Here is a 16,589-nt window from a genome sequence, read left to right as displayed (position 1 = left end):
CCTCCTGAGTCAGACTAGAAGCCTACTCCGAGTACCTCTCTTCCACAAGTAATATACTCAGAAGAGGTGGGTGGTGTGCATGCCTCCTGAGTCAGACTAGAAGCCTACTCCGAGTACCTCTCTTCCACAAGTAATATACTCAGAAGAGGTGGGTGGTGTGCGTGCCTCCTGAGTCAGACTAGAAGCCCACTCGGAGTACCTCTCTTCCACAAGTAATATACTCAGAAGAGGTGGGTGGTGTGCACGCCTCCTGAGTCAGACTAGAAGCCCACTCCGGAGTACCTCTCTTCCACAAGTAATATTCTCAGAAGAGGTGGGTGGTGTGCACGCCTCCTGAGTCAGACTAGAAGCCCACTCCGAGTACCTCTCTTCCACAAGTAATATACTCAGAAGAGGTGGGTGGTGTGCACGCCTCCTGAGTCAGACTAGAAGCCTACTCTGAGTACCTCTCTTCCACAAGTAATATACTCAGAAGAGGTGGGTGGTGTGCATGCCTCCTGAGTCAGACTAGAAGCCTACTCGGAGTACCTCTCTTCCACAAGTAATATACTCAGAAGAGGTGGGTGGTGTGCGTGCCTCCTGAGTCAGACTAGAAGCCTACTCAGAGTACCTCTCTTCCACAAGTAATATACTCAGAAGAGGTGGGTGGTGTGCACGCCTCCTGAGTCAGACTAGAAGCCCACTCAGAGTACCTCTCTTCCACAAGTAATATACTCAGAAGAGGTGGGTGGTGTGCACGCCTCCTGAGTCAGACTAGAAGCCCACTCGGAGTACCTCTCTTCCACAAGTAATATTCTCAGAAGAGGTGGGTGGTGTGCGTGCCTCCTGAGTCAGACTAGAAGCCCACTCCGAGTACCTCTCTTCCACAAGTAATATACTCAGAAGAGGTGGGTGGTGTGCACGCCTCCTGAGTCAGACTAGAAGCCCACTCCGAGTACCTCTCTTCCACAAGTAATATACTCAGAAGAGGTGGGTGGTGTGCACGCCTCCTGAGTCAGACTAGAAGCCCACTCGAGTACCTCTCTCCCACAAGTAATATTCTCAGAAGAGGTGGGTGGTGTGCATGCCTCCTGAGTCAGACTAGAAGCCCACTCGAGTACCTCTCTTCCACAAGTAATATACTCAGAAGAAGTGGGTGGTGTGCACGCCTCCTGAGTCAGACTAGAAGCCCACTCTGAGTACCTCTCTTCCACAAGTAATATACTCAGAAGAGGTGGGTGGTGTGCACGCCTCCTGAGTCAGACTAGAAGCCCACTCCAGTACCTCTCTTCCACAAGTAATATTCTCAGAAGAGGTGGGTGGTGTGCATGCCTCCTGAGTCAGACTAGAAGCCTACTCCGAGTACCTCTCTTCCACAAGTAATATTCTCAGAAGAGGTGGGTGGTGTGCGTGCCTCCTGAGTCAGACTAGAAGCCCACTCCGAGTACCTCTCTTCCACAAGTAATATACTCAGAAGAGGTGGGTGGTGTGCATGCCTCCTGAGTCAGACTAGAAGCCCACTCGGAGTACCTCTCTTCCACAAGTAATATTCTCAGAAGAGGTGGGTGGTGTGCCTGCCTCCTGAGTCAGACTAGAAGCCCACTCGGAGTACCTCTCTTCCACAAGTAATATACTCAGAAGAAGTGGGTGGTGTGCACGCCTCCTGAGTCAGACTAGAAGCCCACTCTGAGTACCTCTCTTCCACAAGTAATATACTCAGAAGAGGTGGGTGGTGTGCACGCCTCCTGAGTCAGACTAGAAGCCCACTCGAGTACCTCTCTTCCACAAGTAATATACTCAGAAGAGGTGGGTGGTGTGCACGCCTCCTGAGTCAGACTAGAAGCCCACTCGGAGTACCTCTCTTCCACAAGTAATATACTCAGAAGAGGTGGGTGGTGTGCACGCCTCCTGAGTCAGACTAGAAGCCCACTCGGAGTACCTCTCTTCCACAAGTAATATACTCAGAAGAGGTGGGTGGTGTGCACGCCTCCTGAGTCAGACTAGAAGCCCACTCGAGTACCTCTCTTCCACAAGTAATATACTCAGAAGAGGTGGGTGGTGTGCATGCCTCCTGAGTCAGACTAGAAGCCTACTCTGAGTACCTCTCTTCCACAAGTAATATTCTCAGAAGAGGTGGGTGGTGTGCGTGCCTCCTGAGTCAGACTAAAGCCCACTCGGAGTACCTCTCTTCCACAAGTAATATAATCAGAAGAGGTGGGTGGTGTGCACGCCTCCTGAGTCAGACTAGAAGCCCACTCGGAGTACCTCTCTTCCACAAGTAATATTCTCAGAAGAGGTGGGTGGTGTGCGTGCCTCCTGAGTCAGACTAGAAGCCCACTCCGAGTACCTCTCTTCCACAAGTAATATACTCAGAAGAGGTGGGTGGTGTGCACGCCTCCTGAGTCAGACTAGAAGCCCACTCGGAGTACCTCTCTTCCACAAGTAATATACTCAGAAGAGGTGGGTGGTGTGCACGCCTCCTGAGTCAGACTAGAAGCCCACTCCGAGTACCTCTCTTCCACAAGTAATATTCTCAGAAGAGGTGGGTGGTGTGCATGCCTCCTGAGTCAGACTAGAAGCCCACTCCGAGTACCTCTCTTCCACAAGTAATATACTCAGAAGAGGTGGGTGGTGTGCGTGCCTCCTGAGTCAGACTAGAAGCCTACTCCGAGTACCTCTCTTCCACAAGTAATATACTCAGAAGAGGTGGGTGGTGTGCATGCCTCCTGAGTCAGACTAGAAGCCTACTCCGAGTACCTCTCTTCCACAAGTAATATTCTCAGAAGAGGTGGGTGGTGTGCACGCCTCCTGAGTCAGACTAGAAGCCCACTCGGAGTACCTCTCTTCCACAAGTAATATAATCAGAAGAGGTGGGTGGTGTGCGTGCCTCCTGAGTCAGACTAGAAGCCCACTCCGAGTACCTCTCTTCCACAAGTAATATTCTCAGAAGAGGTGGGTGGTGTGCATGCCTCCTGAGTCAGACTAGAAGCCCACTCCGAGTACCTCTCTTCCACAAGTAATATTCTCAGAAGAGGTGGGTGGTGTGCACGCCTCCTGAGTCAGACTAGAAGCCCACTCCGAGTACCTCTCTTCCACAAGTAATATACTCAGAAGAGGTGGGTGGTGTGCATGCCTCCTGAGTCAGACTAGAAGCCCACTCCTGAGTACCTCTCTTCCACAAGTAATATACTCAGAAGAGGTGGGTGGTGTGCACGCCTCCTGAGTCAGACTAGAAGCCCACTCGAGTACCTCTCTTCCACAAGTAATATACTCAGAAGAGGTGGGTGGTGTGCACGCCTCCTGAGTCAGACTAGAAGCCCACTGAGTACCTCTCTTCCACAAGTAATATACTCAGAAGAGGTGGGTGGTGTGCATGCCTCCTGAGTCAGACTAGAAGCCCACTCCTGAGTCAGACTACCCACTCTTCCACAAGTAATATACTCAGAAGAGGTGGGTGGTGTGCATGCCTCCTGAGTCAGACTAGAAGCCCACTCCGAGTACCTCTCTTCCACAAGTAATATACTCAGAAGAGGTGGGTGGTGTGCACGCCTCCTGAGTCAGACTAGAAGCCCACTCGAGTACCTCTCTTCCACAAGTTAATCAGAAGAGGTGGGTGGTGTGCACGCCTCCTGAGTCAGACTAGAAGCCCACTCGAGTACCTCTCTTCCACAAGTAATATTCTCAGAAGAGGTGGGTGGTGTGCCGCCTCCTGAGTCAGACTAGAAGCCCACTCCGAGTACCTCTTTCCACAAGTAATATACTCAGAAGAGGTGGGTGGTGTGCATGCCTCCTGAGTCAGACTAGAAGCCTACTCGGAGTACCTCTCTTCCACAAGTAATATACTCAGAAGAGGTGGGTGGTGTGCATGCCTCCTGAGTCAGACTAGAAGCCTACTCCGAGTACCTCTCTTCCACAAGTAATATACTCAGAAGAGGTGGGTGGTGTGCATGCCTCCTGAGTCAGACTAGAAGCCTACTCAGAGTACCTCTCTTCCACAAGTAATATACTCAGAAGGGGTGGGTGGTGTGCATGCCTCCTGAGTCAGACTAGAAGCCTACTCCGAGTACCTCTCTTCCACAAGTAATATTCTTAGAAGAGGTGGGTGGTGTGCACTCCTCCTGAGTCAGACTAGAAGCCTACTCGGAGTACCTCTCTTCCACAAGTAATATACTCAGAAGAGGTGGGTGGTGTGCGTGCCTCCTGAGTCAGACTAGAAGCCCACTCCGAATACCTCTCTTCCACAAGTAATATACTCAGAAGAGGTGGGTGGTGTGCACGCCTCCTGAGTCAGACTAGAAGCCCACTCGGAGTACCTCTCTTCCACAAGTAATATACTCAGAAGAGGTGGGTGGTGTGCACGCCTCCTGAGTCAGACTAGAAGCCCACTCCGAGTACCTCTCTTCCACAAGTAATATTCTCAGAAGAGGTGGGTGGTGTGCATGCCTCCTGAGTCAGACTAGAAGCCCACTCCGAGTACCTCTCTTCCACAAGTAATATACTCAGAAGAGGTGGGTGGTGTGCGTGCCTCCTGAGTCAGACTAGAAGCCTACTCCGAGTACCTCTCTTCCACAAGTAATATACTCAGAAGAGGTGGGTGGTGTGCATGCCTCCTGAGTCAGACTAGAAGCCTACTCCGAGTACCTCTCTTCCACAAGTAATATACTCAGAAGAGGTGGGTGGTGTGCACGCCTCCTGAGTCAGACTAGAAGCCCACTCGAGTACCTCTCTTCCACAAGTAATATAATCAGAAGAGGTGGGTGGTGTGCACGCCTCCTGAGTCAGACTAGAAGCCCACTCCGAGTACCTCTCTTCCACAAGTAATATTCTCAGAAGAGGTGGGTGGTGTGCGTGCCTCCTGAGTCAGACTAGAAGCCCACTCGAGTACCTCTCTTCCACAAGTAATATACTCAGAAGAGGTGGGTGGTGTGCACGCCTCCTGAGTCAGACTAGAAGCCCACTCGAGTACCTCTCCCACAAGTAATATACTCAGAAGAGGTGGGTGGTGTGCATGCCTCCTGAGTCAGACTAGAAGCCCACTCGAGTACCTCTCTTCCACAAGTAATATACTCAGAAGAGGTGGGTGGTGTGCGTTCCTCCTGAGTCAGACTAGAAGCCCACTCGGAGTACCTCTCTTCCACAAGTAATATAATCAGAAGAGGTGGGTGGTGTGCACGCCTCCTGAGTCAGACTAGAAGCCCACTCCGAGTACCTCTCTTCCACAAGTAATATTCTCAGAAGAGGTGGGTGGTGTGCATGCCTCCTGAGTCAGACTAGAAGCCTACTCCGAGTACCTCTCTTCCACAAGTAATATTCTCAGAAGAGGTGGGTGGTGTGCGTGCCTCCTGAGTCAGACTAGAAGCCCACTCCGAGTACCTCTCTTCCACAAGTAATATACTCAGAAGAGGTGGGTGGTGTGCATGCCTCCTGAGTCAGACTAGAAGCCTACTCGGAGTACCTCTCTCCCACAAGTAATATTCTCAGAAGAGGTGGGTGGTGTGCCTGCCTCCTGAGTCAGACTAGAAGCCCACTCGGAGTACCTCTCTTCCACAAGTAATATACTCAGAAGAAGTGGGTGGTGTGCACGCCTCCTGAGTCAGACTAGAAGCCCACTCTGAGTACCTCTCTTCCACAAGTAATATACTCAGAAGAGGTGGGTGGTGTGCACGCCTCCTGAGTCAGACTAGAAGCCCACTCGAGTACCTCTCTTCCACAAGTAATATACTCAGAATAGGTGGGTGGTGTGCACGCCTCCTGAGTCAGACTAGAAGCCCACTCGTACCTCTCTTCCACAAGTAATATACTCAGAAGAGGTGGGTGGTGTGCACGCCTCCTGAGTCAGACTAGAAGCCCACTCCGAGTACCTCTCTTCCACAAGTAATATACTCAGAAGAGGTGGGTGGTGTGCACGCCTCCTGAGTCAGACTAGAAGCCCACTCCGAGTACCTCTCTTCCACAAGTAATATTCTCAGAAGAGGTGGGTGGTGTGCATGCCTCCTGAGTCAGACTAGAAGCCTACTCCGAGTACCTCTCTTCCACAAGTAATATTCTCAGAAGAGGTGGGTGGTGTGCGTGCCTCCTGAGTCAGACTAGAAGCCCACTCCGAGTACCTCTCTTCCACAAGTAATATAATCAGAAGAGGTGGGTGGTGTGCACGCCTCCTGAGTCAGACTAGAAGCCCACTCCGAGTACCTCTCTTCCACAAGTAATATTCTCAGAAGAGGTGGGTGGTGTGCATGCCTCCTGAGTCAGACTAGAAGCCTACTCCGAGTACCTCTCTTCCACAAGTAATATACTCAGAAGAGGTGGGTGGTGTGCACGCCTCCTGAGTCAGACTAGAAGCCCACTCGAGTACCTCTCTTCCACAAGTAATATACTCAGAAGAGGTGGGTGGTGTGCACGCCTCCTGAGTCAGACTAGAAGCCCACTCCGAGTACCTCTCTTCCACAAGTAATATTCTCAGAAGAGGTGGGTGGTGTGCATGCCTCCTGAGTCAGACTAGAAGCCCACTCCGAGTACCTCTCTTCCACAAGTAATATTCTCAGAAGAGGTGGGTGGTGTGCGTGCCTCCTGAGTCAGACTAGAAGCCCACTCCGAGTACCTCTCTTCCACAAGTAATATACTCAGAAGAGGTGGGTGGTGTGCATGCCTCCTGAGTCAGACTAGAAGCCTACTCGAGTACCTCTCTCCCACAAGTAATATTCTCAGAAGAGGTGGGTGGTGTGCACTCTCCTGAGTCAGACTAGAAGCCCACTCGAGTACCTCTCTTCCACAAGTAATATACTCAGAAGAGGTGGGTGGTGTGCATGCCTCCTGAGTCAGACTAGAAGCCCACTCTGAGTACCTCTCTTCCACAAGTAATATACTCAGAAGAGGTGGGTGGTGTGCACGCCTCCTGAGTCAGACTAGAAGCCCACTCGGAGTACCTCTCTTCCACAAGTAATATACTCAGAAGAGGTGGGTGGTGTGCACGCCTCCTGAGTCAGACTAGAAGCCCACTCCGAGTACCTCTCTTCCACAAGTAATATTCTCAGAAGAGGTGGGTGGTGTGCATGCCTCCTGAGTCAGACTAGAAGCCCACTCCGAGTACGAGTACTCTCTTCCACAAGTAATATACTCAGAAGAGGTGGGTGGTGTGCGTGCCTCCTGAGTCAGACTAGAAGCCCACTCCGAGTACCTCTCTTCCACAAGTAATATACTCAGAAGAGGTGGGTGGTGTGCATGCCTCCTGAGTCAGACTAGAAGCCTACTCCGAGTACCTCTCTTCCACAAGTAATATTCTCAGAAGAGGTGGGTGGTGTGCGTGCCTCCTGAGTCAGACTAGAAGCCCACTCGAGTACCTCTCTTCCACAAGTAATATACTCAGAAGAGGTGGGTGGTGTGCACGCCTCCTGAGTCAGACTAGAAGCCCACTCTACCTCTCTTCCACAAGTAATATTCTCAGAAGAGGTGGGTGGTGTGCACGCCTCCTGAGTCAGACTAGAAGCCCACTCCGAGTACCTCTCTTCCACAAGTAATATTCTCAGAAGAGGTGGGTGGTGTGCGTGCCTCCTGAGTCAGACTAGAAGCCCACTCCGAGTACCTCTCTCTTCCACAAGTAATATACTCAGAAGAGGTGGGTGGTGTGCGTGCCTCCTGAGTCAGACTAGAAGCCCACTCCGAGTACCTCTCTTCCACAAGTAATATACTCAGAAGAGGTGGGTGGTGTGCACGCCTCCTGAGTCAGACTAGAAGCCCACTCGAGTACCTCTCTTCCACAAGTAATATACTCAGAAGAGGTGGGTGGTGTGCACGCCTCCTGAGTCAGACTAGAAGCCCACTCCGAGTACCTCTCTTCCACAAGTAATATACTCAGAAGAGGTGGGTGGTGTGCATGCCTCCTGAGTCAGACTAGAAGCCTACTCCGAGTACCTCTCTTCCACAAGTAATATACTCAGAAGAGGTGGGTGGTGTGCGTTCCTCCTGAGTCAGACTAGAAGCCCACTCGGAGTACCTCTCTTCCACAAGTAATATAATCAGAAGAGGTGGGTGGTGTGCATGCCTCCTGAGTCAGACTAGAAGCCCACTCCGAGTACCTCTCTTCCACAAGTAATATTCTCAGAAGAGGTGGGTGGTGTGCATGCCTCCTGAGTCAGACTAGAAGCCTACTCCGAGTACCTCTCTTCCACAAGTAATATACTCAGAAGAGGTGGGTGGTGTGCATGCCTCCTGAGTCAGACTAGAAGCCCACTCCGAGTACCTCTCTTCCACAAGTAATATACTCAGAAGAGGTGGGTGGTGTGCATGCCTCCTGAGTCAGACTAGAAGCCCACTCCGAGTACCTCTCTTCCACAAGTAATATTCTCAGAAGAGGTGGGTGGTGTGCATGCCTCCTGAGTCAGACTAGAAGCCCACTGAGTACCTCTCTTCCACAAGTAATATACTCAGAAGAGGTGGGTGGTGTGCATGCCTCCTGAGTCAGACTAGAAGCCCACTCCGAGTACCTCTCTTCCACAAGTAATATACTCAGAAGAGGTGGGTGGTGTGCATGCCTCCTGAGTCAGACTAGAAGCCCACTCGGAGTACCTCTCTTCCACAAGTAATATTCTCAGAAGAGGTGGGTGGTGTGCGTGCCTCCTGAGTCAGACTAGAAGCCCACTCGAGTACCTCTCTTCCACAAGTAATATACTCAGAAGAGGTGGGTGGTGTGCACGCCTCCTGAGTCAGACTAGAAGCCCACTCGGAGTACCTCTCTTCCACAAGTAATATACTCAGAAGAGGTGGGTGGTGTGCACGCCTCCTGAGTCAGACTAGAAGCCTACTCTGAGTACCTCTCTTCCACAAGTAATATACTCAGAAGAGGTGGGTGGTGTGCACGCCTCCTGAGTCAGACTAGAAGCCCACTCCGAGTACCTCTCTTCCACAAGTAATATACTCAGAAGAGGTGGGTGGTGTGCACGCCTCCTGAGTCAGACTAGAAGCCCACTCGAGTACCTCTCTTCCACAAGTAATATACTCAGAAGAGGTGGGTGGTGTGCACCTCCTGAGTCAGACTAGAAGCCTTCCACTCTACCTCCTTCCACAAGTAATATACTCAGAAGAGGTGGGTGGTGTGCACGCCTCCTGAGTCAGACTAGAAGCCCACTCGAGTACCTCTCTTCCACAAGTAATATACTCAGAAGAGGTGGGTGGTGTGCACGCCTCCTGAGTCAGACTAGAAGCCCACTCCGAGTACCTCTCTTCCACAAGTAATATACTCAGAAGAGGTGGGTGGTGTGCATGCCTCCTGAGTCAGACTAGAAGCCTACTCCGAGTACCTCTCTTCCACAAGTAATATTCTCAGAAGAGGTGGGTGGTGTGCGTGCCTCCTGAGTCAGACTAGAAGCCCACTCCGAGTACCTCTCTTCCACAAGTAATATACTCAGAAGAGGTGGGTGGTGTGCATGCCTCCTGAGTCAGACTAGAAGCCTACTCCGAGTACCTCTCTTCCACAAGTAATATTCTCAGAAGAGGTGGGTGGTGTGCCTGCCTCCTGAGTCAGACTAGAAGCCCACTCGAGTACCTCTCTTCCACAAGTAATATACTCAGAAGAGGTGGGTGGTGTGCACGCCTCCTGAGTCAGACTAGAAGCCCACTCTGAATACCTCTCTTCCACAAGTAATATACTCAGAAGAGGTGGGTGGTGTGCACGCCTCCTGAGTCAGACTAGAAGCCCACTCGGAGTACCTCTCTTCCACAAGTAATATACTCAGAAGAGGTGGGTGGTGTGCACGCCTCCTGAGTCAGACTAGAAGCCCACTCCGAGTACCTCTCTTCCACAAGTAATATTCTCAGAAGAGGTGGGTGGTGTGCATGCCTCCTGAGTCAGACTAGAAGCCCACTCCGAGTACCTCTCTTCCACAAGTAATATACTCAGAAGAGGTGGGTGGTGTGCGTGCCTCCTGAGTCAGACTAGAAGCCCACTCCGAGTACCTCTCTTCCACAAGTAATATTCTCAGAAGAGGTGGGTGGTGTGCATGCCTCCTGAGTCAGACTAGAAGCCTACTCCGAGTACCTCTCTTCCACAAGTAATATACTCAGAAGAGGTGGGTGGTGTGCGTGCCTCCTGAGTCAGACTAGAAGCCCACTCGAGTACCTCTCTTCCACAAGTAATATAATCAGAAGAGGTGGGTGGTGTGCACGCCTCCTGAGTCAGACTAGAAGCCCACTCGAGTACCTCTCTTCCACAAGTAATATTCTCAGAAGAGGTGGGTGGTGTGCGTGCCTCCTGAGTCAGACTAGAAGCCCACTCCGAGTACCTCTCTTCCACAAGTAATATACTCAGAAGAGGTGGGTGGTGTGCACGCCTCCTGAGTCAGACTAGAAGCCCACTCGGAGTACCTCTCTCCCACAAGTAATATACTCAGAAGAGGTGGGTGGTGTGCGTGCCTCCTGAGTCAGACTAGAAGCCCACTCGGAGTACCTCTCTTCCACAAGTAATATACTCAGAAGAAGTGGGTGGTGTGCACGCCTCCTGAGTCAGACTAGAAGCCCACTCGGAGTACCTCTCTTCCACAAGTAATATACTCAGAAGAGGTGGGTGGTGTGCACGCCTCCTGAGTCAGACTAGAAGCCCACTCCGAGTACCTCTCTTCCACAAGTAATATTCTCAGAAGAGGTGGGTGGTGTGCATGCCTCCTGAGTCAGACTAGAAGCCTACTCCGAGTACCTCTCTTCCACAAGTAATATTCTCAGAAGAGGTGGGTGGTGTGCGTGCCTCCTGAGTCAGACTAGAAGCCCACTCCGAGTACCTCTCTTCCACAAGTAATATACTCAGAAGAGGTGGGTGGTGTGCATGCCTCCTGAGTCAGACTAGAAGCCTACTCGGAGTACCTCTCTCCCACAAGTAATATTCTCAGAAGAGGTGGGTGGTGTGCCTGCCTCCTGAGTCAGACTAGAAGCCCACTCGGAGTACCTCTCTTCCACAAGTAATATACTCAGAAGAAGTGGGTGGTGTGCACGCCTCCTGAGTCAGACTAGAAGCCCACTCTGAGTACCTCTCTTCCACAAGTAATATACTCAGAAGAGGTGGGTGGTGTGCACGCCTCCTGAGTCAGACTAGAAGCCCACTCGGAGTACCTCTCTTCCACAAGTAATATACTCAGAATAGGTGGGTGGTGTGCACGCCTCCTGAGTCAGACTAGAAGCCCACTCGGAGTACCTCTCTTCCACAAGTAATATACTCAGAAGAGGTGGGTGGTGTGCACGCCTCCTGAGTCAGACTAGAAGCCCACTCGGAGTACCTCTCTTCCACAAGTAATATACTCAGAAGAGGTGGGTGGTGTGCACGCCTCCTGAGTCAGACTAGAAGCCCACTCCGAGTACCTCTCTTCCACAAGTAATATTCTCAGAAGAGGTGGGTGGTGTGCATGCCTCCTGAGTCAGACTAGAAGCCTACTCCGAGTACCTCTCTTCCACAAGTAATATTCTTAGAAGAGGTGGGTGGTGTGCGTGCCTCCTGAGTCAGACTAGAAGCCCACTCGGAGTACCTCTCTTCCACAAGTAATATAATCAGAAGAGGTAGGTGGTGTGCACGCCTCCTGAGTCAGACTAGAAGCCCACTCGGAGTACCTCTCTTCCACAAGTAATATTCTCAGAAGAGGTGGGTGGTGTGCGTGCCTCCTGAGTCAGACTAGAAGCCCACTCCGAGTACCTCTCTTCCACAAGTAATATACTCAGAAGAGGTGGGTGGTGTGCACGCCTCCTGAGTCAGACTAGAAGCCCACTCGGAGTACCTCTCTTCCACAAGTAATATACTCAGAAGAGGTGGGTGGTGTGCACGCCTCCTGAGTCAGACTAGAAGCCCACTCCGAGTACCTCTCTTCCACAAGTAATATTCTCAGAAGAGGTGGGTGGTGTGCATGCCTCCTGAGTCAGACTAGAAGCCCACTCCGAGTACCTCTCTTCCACAAGTAATATACTCAGAAGAGGTGGGTGGTGTGCGTGCCTCCTGAGTCAGACTAGAAGCCTACTCCGAGTACCTCTCTTCCACAAGTAATATACTCAGAAGAGGTGGGTGGTGTGCATGCCTCCTGAGTCAGACTAGAAGCCTACTCCGAGTACCTCTCTTCCACAAGTAATATTCTCAGAAGAGGTGGGTGGTGTGCACGCCTCCTGAGTCAGACTAGAAGCCCACTCGGAGTACCTCTCTTCCACAAGTAATATTCTCAGAAGAGGTGGGTGGTGTGCGTGCCTCCTGAGTCAGACTAGAAGCCCACTCCGAGTACCTCTCTTCCACAAGTAATATACTCAGAAGAGGTGGGTGGTGTGCGTGCCTCCTGAGTCAGACTAGAAGCCTACTCCGAGTACCTCTCTTCCACAAGTAATATACTCAGAAGAGGTGGGTGGTGTGCGTGCCTCCTGAGTCAGACTAGAAGCCTACTCCGAGTACCTCTCTTCCACAAGTAATATACTCAGAAGGGGTGGGTGGTGTGCATGCCTCCTGAGTCAGACTAGAAGCCTACTCCGAGTACCTCTCTTCCACAAGTAATATTCTTAGAAGAGGTGGGTGGTGTGCACTCCTCCTGAGTCAGACTAGAAGCCTACTCGGAGTACCTCTCTTCCACAAGTAATATACTCAGAAGAGGTGGGTGGTGTGCGTGCCTCCTGAGTCAGACTAGAAGCCTACTCCGAGTACCTCTCTTCCACAAGTAATATACTCAGAAGAGGTGGGTGGTGATTTGAGCCAATCAGTTGTGTTGTGACAAGGTAGAGTTGGTTTAGAGAAGATGTGATGAAACTGTCTCATGAGGACCGCCACAGGAAAGGAAGACCCAGTTATCCCTGCTGCAGAGGACGAGTTAACGGCACCTCAGATTGCAGCCCAAATAAATGCTTCAGTTCCAGTAACAGGCACATCTCAACATCAACTGTTCAGAGGAGACTGTTTAGAGGAGACTGTTTAGAGGAGACTGTTTAGAAGAGACTGTTTAGAAGAGACTGTTTAGAAGACATTTAAGACATCATTTACATTTAAGTCATTTAGCAGACGCTCTTATCCAGAGCGACTTACAAATTGGTGCATTCACCTTATGACATCCAGTGGAACAGCCACTTTACAATAGTGCATCTAAATCTTTTAAGGGGGGTGAGAAGGATTACTTTATCCTATCCTAGGTATTCCTTAAAGAGGTGGGGTTTCAGGTGTCTCCGGAAGGTGGTGATTGACTCCGCTGTCCTGGCGTCGTGAGGAAGTTTGTTCCACCATTGGGGGCCAGAGCAGCGAACAGTTTTGACTGGGCTGAGCGGGAACTGTACTTCCTCAGTGGTAGGGAGGCGAGCAGGCCAGAGGTGGATGAACGCAGTGCCCTTGTTTGGGTGTAGGGCCTGATCAGAGCCTGGAGGTACTGAGGTGCCGTTCCCCTCACAGCTCCGTAGGCAAGCACCATGGTCTTGTAGCGGATGCGAGCTTCAACTGGAAGCCAGTGGAGAGAGCGGAGGAGCGGGGTGACGTGAGAGAACTTGGGAAGGTTGAACACCAGACGGGCTGCGGCGTTCTGGATGAGTTGTAGGGGTTTAATGGCACAGGCAGGGAGCCCAGCCAACAGCGAGTTGCAGTAATCCAGACGGGAGATGACAAGTGCCTGGATTAGGACCTGCGCCGCTTCCTGTGTGAGGCAGGGTCGTACTCTGCGGATGTTGTAGAGCATGAACCTACAGGAACGGGCCACCGCCTTGATGTTAGTTGAGAACGACAGGGTGTTGTCCAGGATCACGCCAAGGTTCTTAGCGCTCTGGGAGGAGGACACAATGGAGTTGTCAACCGTGATGGCGAGATCAAGAGACTGTTTAGAAGAGACTGTTTAGAGGAGACTGTTTAGAGGAGACTGTTTAGAGGAGACTGTTTAGAGGAGACTGTTTAGAGGAGACTGGTTAGGGGAGACTGGTTAGGGGAGACTGGTTAGGGGAGACTGGTTAGGGGAGACTGGTTAGGGGAGACTGGTTAGGGGAGACTGGTTAGGGGAGACTGTTCAGAGGAGACTGTTCAGAGGAGACTGCGTGAATCAGGCCTTCATGGTCGAATTGCTGCACAGAAACCACTACTAAAGGACAGCAATAAGAAGAAGAGACTTGCTTGGGCCAAGAAACATGAGCAATGGACATTAGACTGGTGGATATCTGTCCTTGGGTCTGATGAGTCCAAATGTGAGATTTTTGGAGAGAGCTGCATCAGGTGACCGGGCCTCCACAAATCAACCGGCCTCAACCCAATTTAATTTTTACGTTTTTTAATGTATCCGTTATTTTACCAGGTAAGTTGACTGAGAACACATTCTCATTTGCAGCAACGACCTGGGGAATAGTTACAGGGGAGAGGAGGGGGATGAATGAGCCAATTGTAAACTGGGGATTATTAGGTGACCGTGATGGTTTGATGGCCAGATTGGGAATTTAGCCAGGACACCGGGGTTAACACCCCTACTCTTACGATAAGTGCCATGGGATCTTTAATGACCGCAGAGAGTCAGGACACCCGTTTAACGGTGTCCTGACAATTGAGATGGTTTTGGATGAGTTGGATGGCAGAGTGAAGTAAAAGCAGCCAACAAGTGCCCAGCATATGTGGGAACTCCTCCTAAAATCGACTGAGACTCCAGTCACCCAAGTTATAGACTGTTTTCTTTGCTACCCCACGGCAAGCGGTACTGGAGGGCTTGTAAGTAAGCATTTCACTGTAAAGTCTACACTTGTTGTATTCGGCGCATGTGGCAAATAAAGTTTGGTTTGAAGACTGTTGGAAAATAATTCCAGGTGAAGCTGGTTGAGAGAATGCCAAGAGTCTGCAAAGCTGTATTTGTATTAGTCGGGGACAGCCCTACTGGGAACAGATACCAGCGAAAGATCTATTTATTTGTTCAAACTAAACTACAGCACTTACTTTGATGTGTCAAATCTGATCCTTCCTTCTCTTCTCCTCCTCTCACAGTTCCAGTCAGCTCCGTTGTTTTCCTGCAGTCCACCAGCAGCACAGACAACCTCTTCATACCCAGCAGTAAAGTGCTACCGGGAGAGGCATGACACAGGGACTCTGGGAGGGAGGAAGGGCTAGCTTTGTCCTGGTAACGATAAAGAGGGGACACAGACACATATCATTATGGATGCTGATGTCACTGTTGTCCTAAAGTGCTTTACAGAAACCCAGACCCAGATAGAGCAAGCTGTATGCTAGACCAGACCAAGCTGTATGCTAGACCAGACCAAGCTGTACATCTGGTGTTCTGATCTGGAGAGACTCTTCTCTGCCTCGTCAACATCAGGATGTTGTTGAGGCTCCCCAGAGGATCCAGGATAGTCATGTCTCTCTCCTGTGTGAACGAGAACATCAAACAGATGGTGAACTTATGATCTTATGATATTTTAAGTAGAAATGATGCACCAACATTGAATTTTAAAAATGTTAATTTTTTAAAAGCCTGTTATATTAGATGAGGGGAACTTTAATATAGACCACATGGAGAATGAGAATAAAATACATCGAAGTCCCATAACATATGTACCAAAGGCAGATCGCCCCTTCAACAATTCCTACAGTACTGAACAACATATTCAAGAGGAGATATTCAGCAGAATGGCCCTTTAAAACCACACATTAGTTCAACAACTGGGTAGTTTGTGCCCCTGTTTTTAAGACAGTACTCACTGGTGGGAATCGGAACTTCAGTCTCCTCCTGTTTTATTGAGATATCCTCCTCTTCCTCTTTTACTCCAAATGGTTCTTCCTCTTCTTTCACTTCATTCTCTTCTTTCAATGTTATGGCATCTTCCTCCTTTTTGATTCTGAAAGCTTCTACCTCCTCCCCTTCCACTTTGACAACCTCTTTCCCATCTTCCTCTTTAACTGTAATATCATCCTCTTCTTCTTTCAATGTGATAGCCTCCTCTTCCTCTCTTTTCATCCTGAAAGCTTCTTCCTCTCCTTTCACCAGAGCTTCTTTCTCCGTCGAGCTTAGTGAGCTCATGTTCCGAGCGATTAGCCTCGTGCCGTATCAAATCACGTTTAAATGAACTAGTAGAAACGTAAACACGTAAACAGAATTATGTTCTAAACACCAAGAGTAATATACACATCAATGTTTTAGGTTCGCTAGCAAACCACCGCGGTGGGTGAATCAGAAAGCCCTTTGTCGCTGTTGAAGACGCTTCCAGTTCCGTCCACTAGATTATACGTCACGCAAGAAGCATCACGTGAAAGACTCACATCAGCCTCCTGCTGACTGGAGTGGGTAACGCAGATTGGAAACGTATTAATTACAATGTTTATTCTGGCAAGCAATACCATAAGTAGTCATTTAAAAACAACCAGATGTTGTTTTCTCTTACTTCTCACAGCCAATACTTTACTCCAGGGCTGACCTGCCCATTAGACAGGATTAGGTGGCATATTCAAGCTAAATTGACCACGGCTCATCGCTAACAACACCTCACATAATGCTGCCCAAAAACAATGAAATCTTCTCTCACCCAGTGGCATATGGACTGTTTAGGTGAGTGTTGATGTTGCCACATGAAGCAGTGCCCACTTTGGAAAAGGCAACATGGACAGATAGGATTCTACCTGTGTAGAGAAAGATGCCCCTTTGCCCTTGATTGTCTAG

The 16,589-nt window shown here is 50.2% G+C and overlaps 1 protein-coding gene across 3 annotated transcripts in view; it reads right to left on the bottom strand.

Annotated features, from left to right (window-relative positions):
* LOC127923293 (zinc finger protein 436-like) overlaps positions 1-16,173 on the bottom strand; it is a 31,739-nt gene extending 15,566 nt beyond the window's left edge. Inside the window, exons 1-3 of one of the 3 annotated variants that reach the window (XR_008113997.1) lie at positions 15,635-16,173; positions 15,171-15,299; positions 14,873-15,050 (exon numbers count right to left, since the gene is read on the bottom strand). Coding sequence is in view for 1 of the 3 variants with exons in the window: in XM_052507257.1 (XP_052363217.1) it covers positions 14,873-15,050; positions 15,193-15,299; positions 15,635-15,953 (604 nt within the window). In the remaining 2 variants the exon portion in view is untranslated. The remainder of the gene's footprint in view (positions 1-14,872; positions 15,051-15,170; positions 15,300-15,634) is intronic. The other 2 variants (XR_008113996.1, XM_052507257.1) reach the window with 2 other exon arrangements.
* Between the last annotated feature and the right edge of the window lie 416 nt (positions 16,174-16,589).

The sequence above is a fragment of the Oncorhynchus keta genome, unplaced genomic scaffold (genome assembly GCF_023373465.1).
Source record: "Oncorhynchus keta strain PuntledgeMale-10-30-2019 unplaced genomic scaffold, Oket_V2 Un_contig_2918_pilon_pilon, whole genome shotgun sequence".
Lineage (NCBI taxonomy): Eukaryota > Metazoa > Chordata > Actinopteri > Salmoniformes > Salmonidae > Oncorhynchus > Oncorhynchus keta.
The sequence above is the reverse complement of the archived record's forward strand: the minus strand, read 5'-3'. Positions and strand labels throughout refer to the sequence as shown.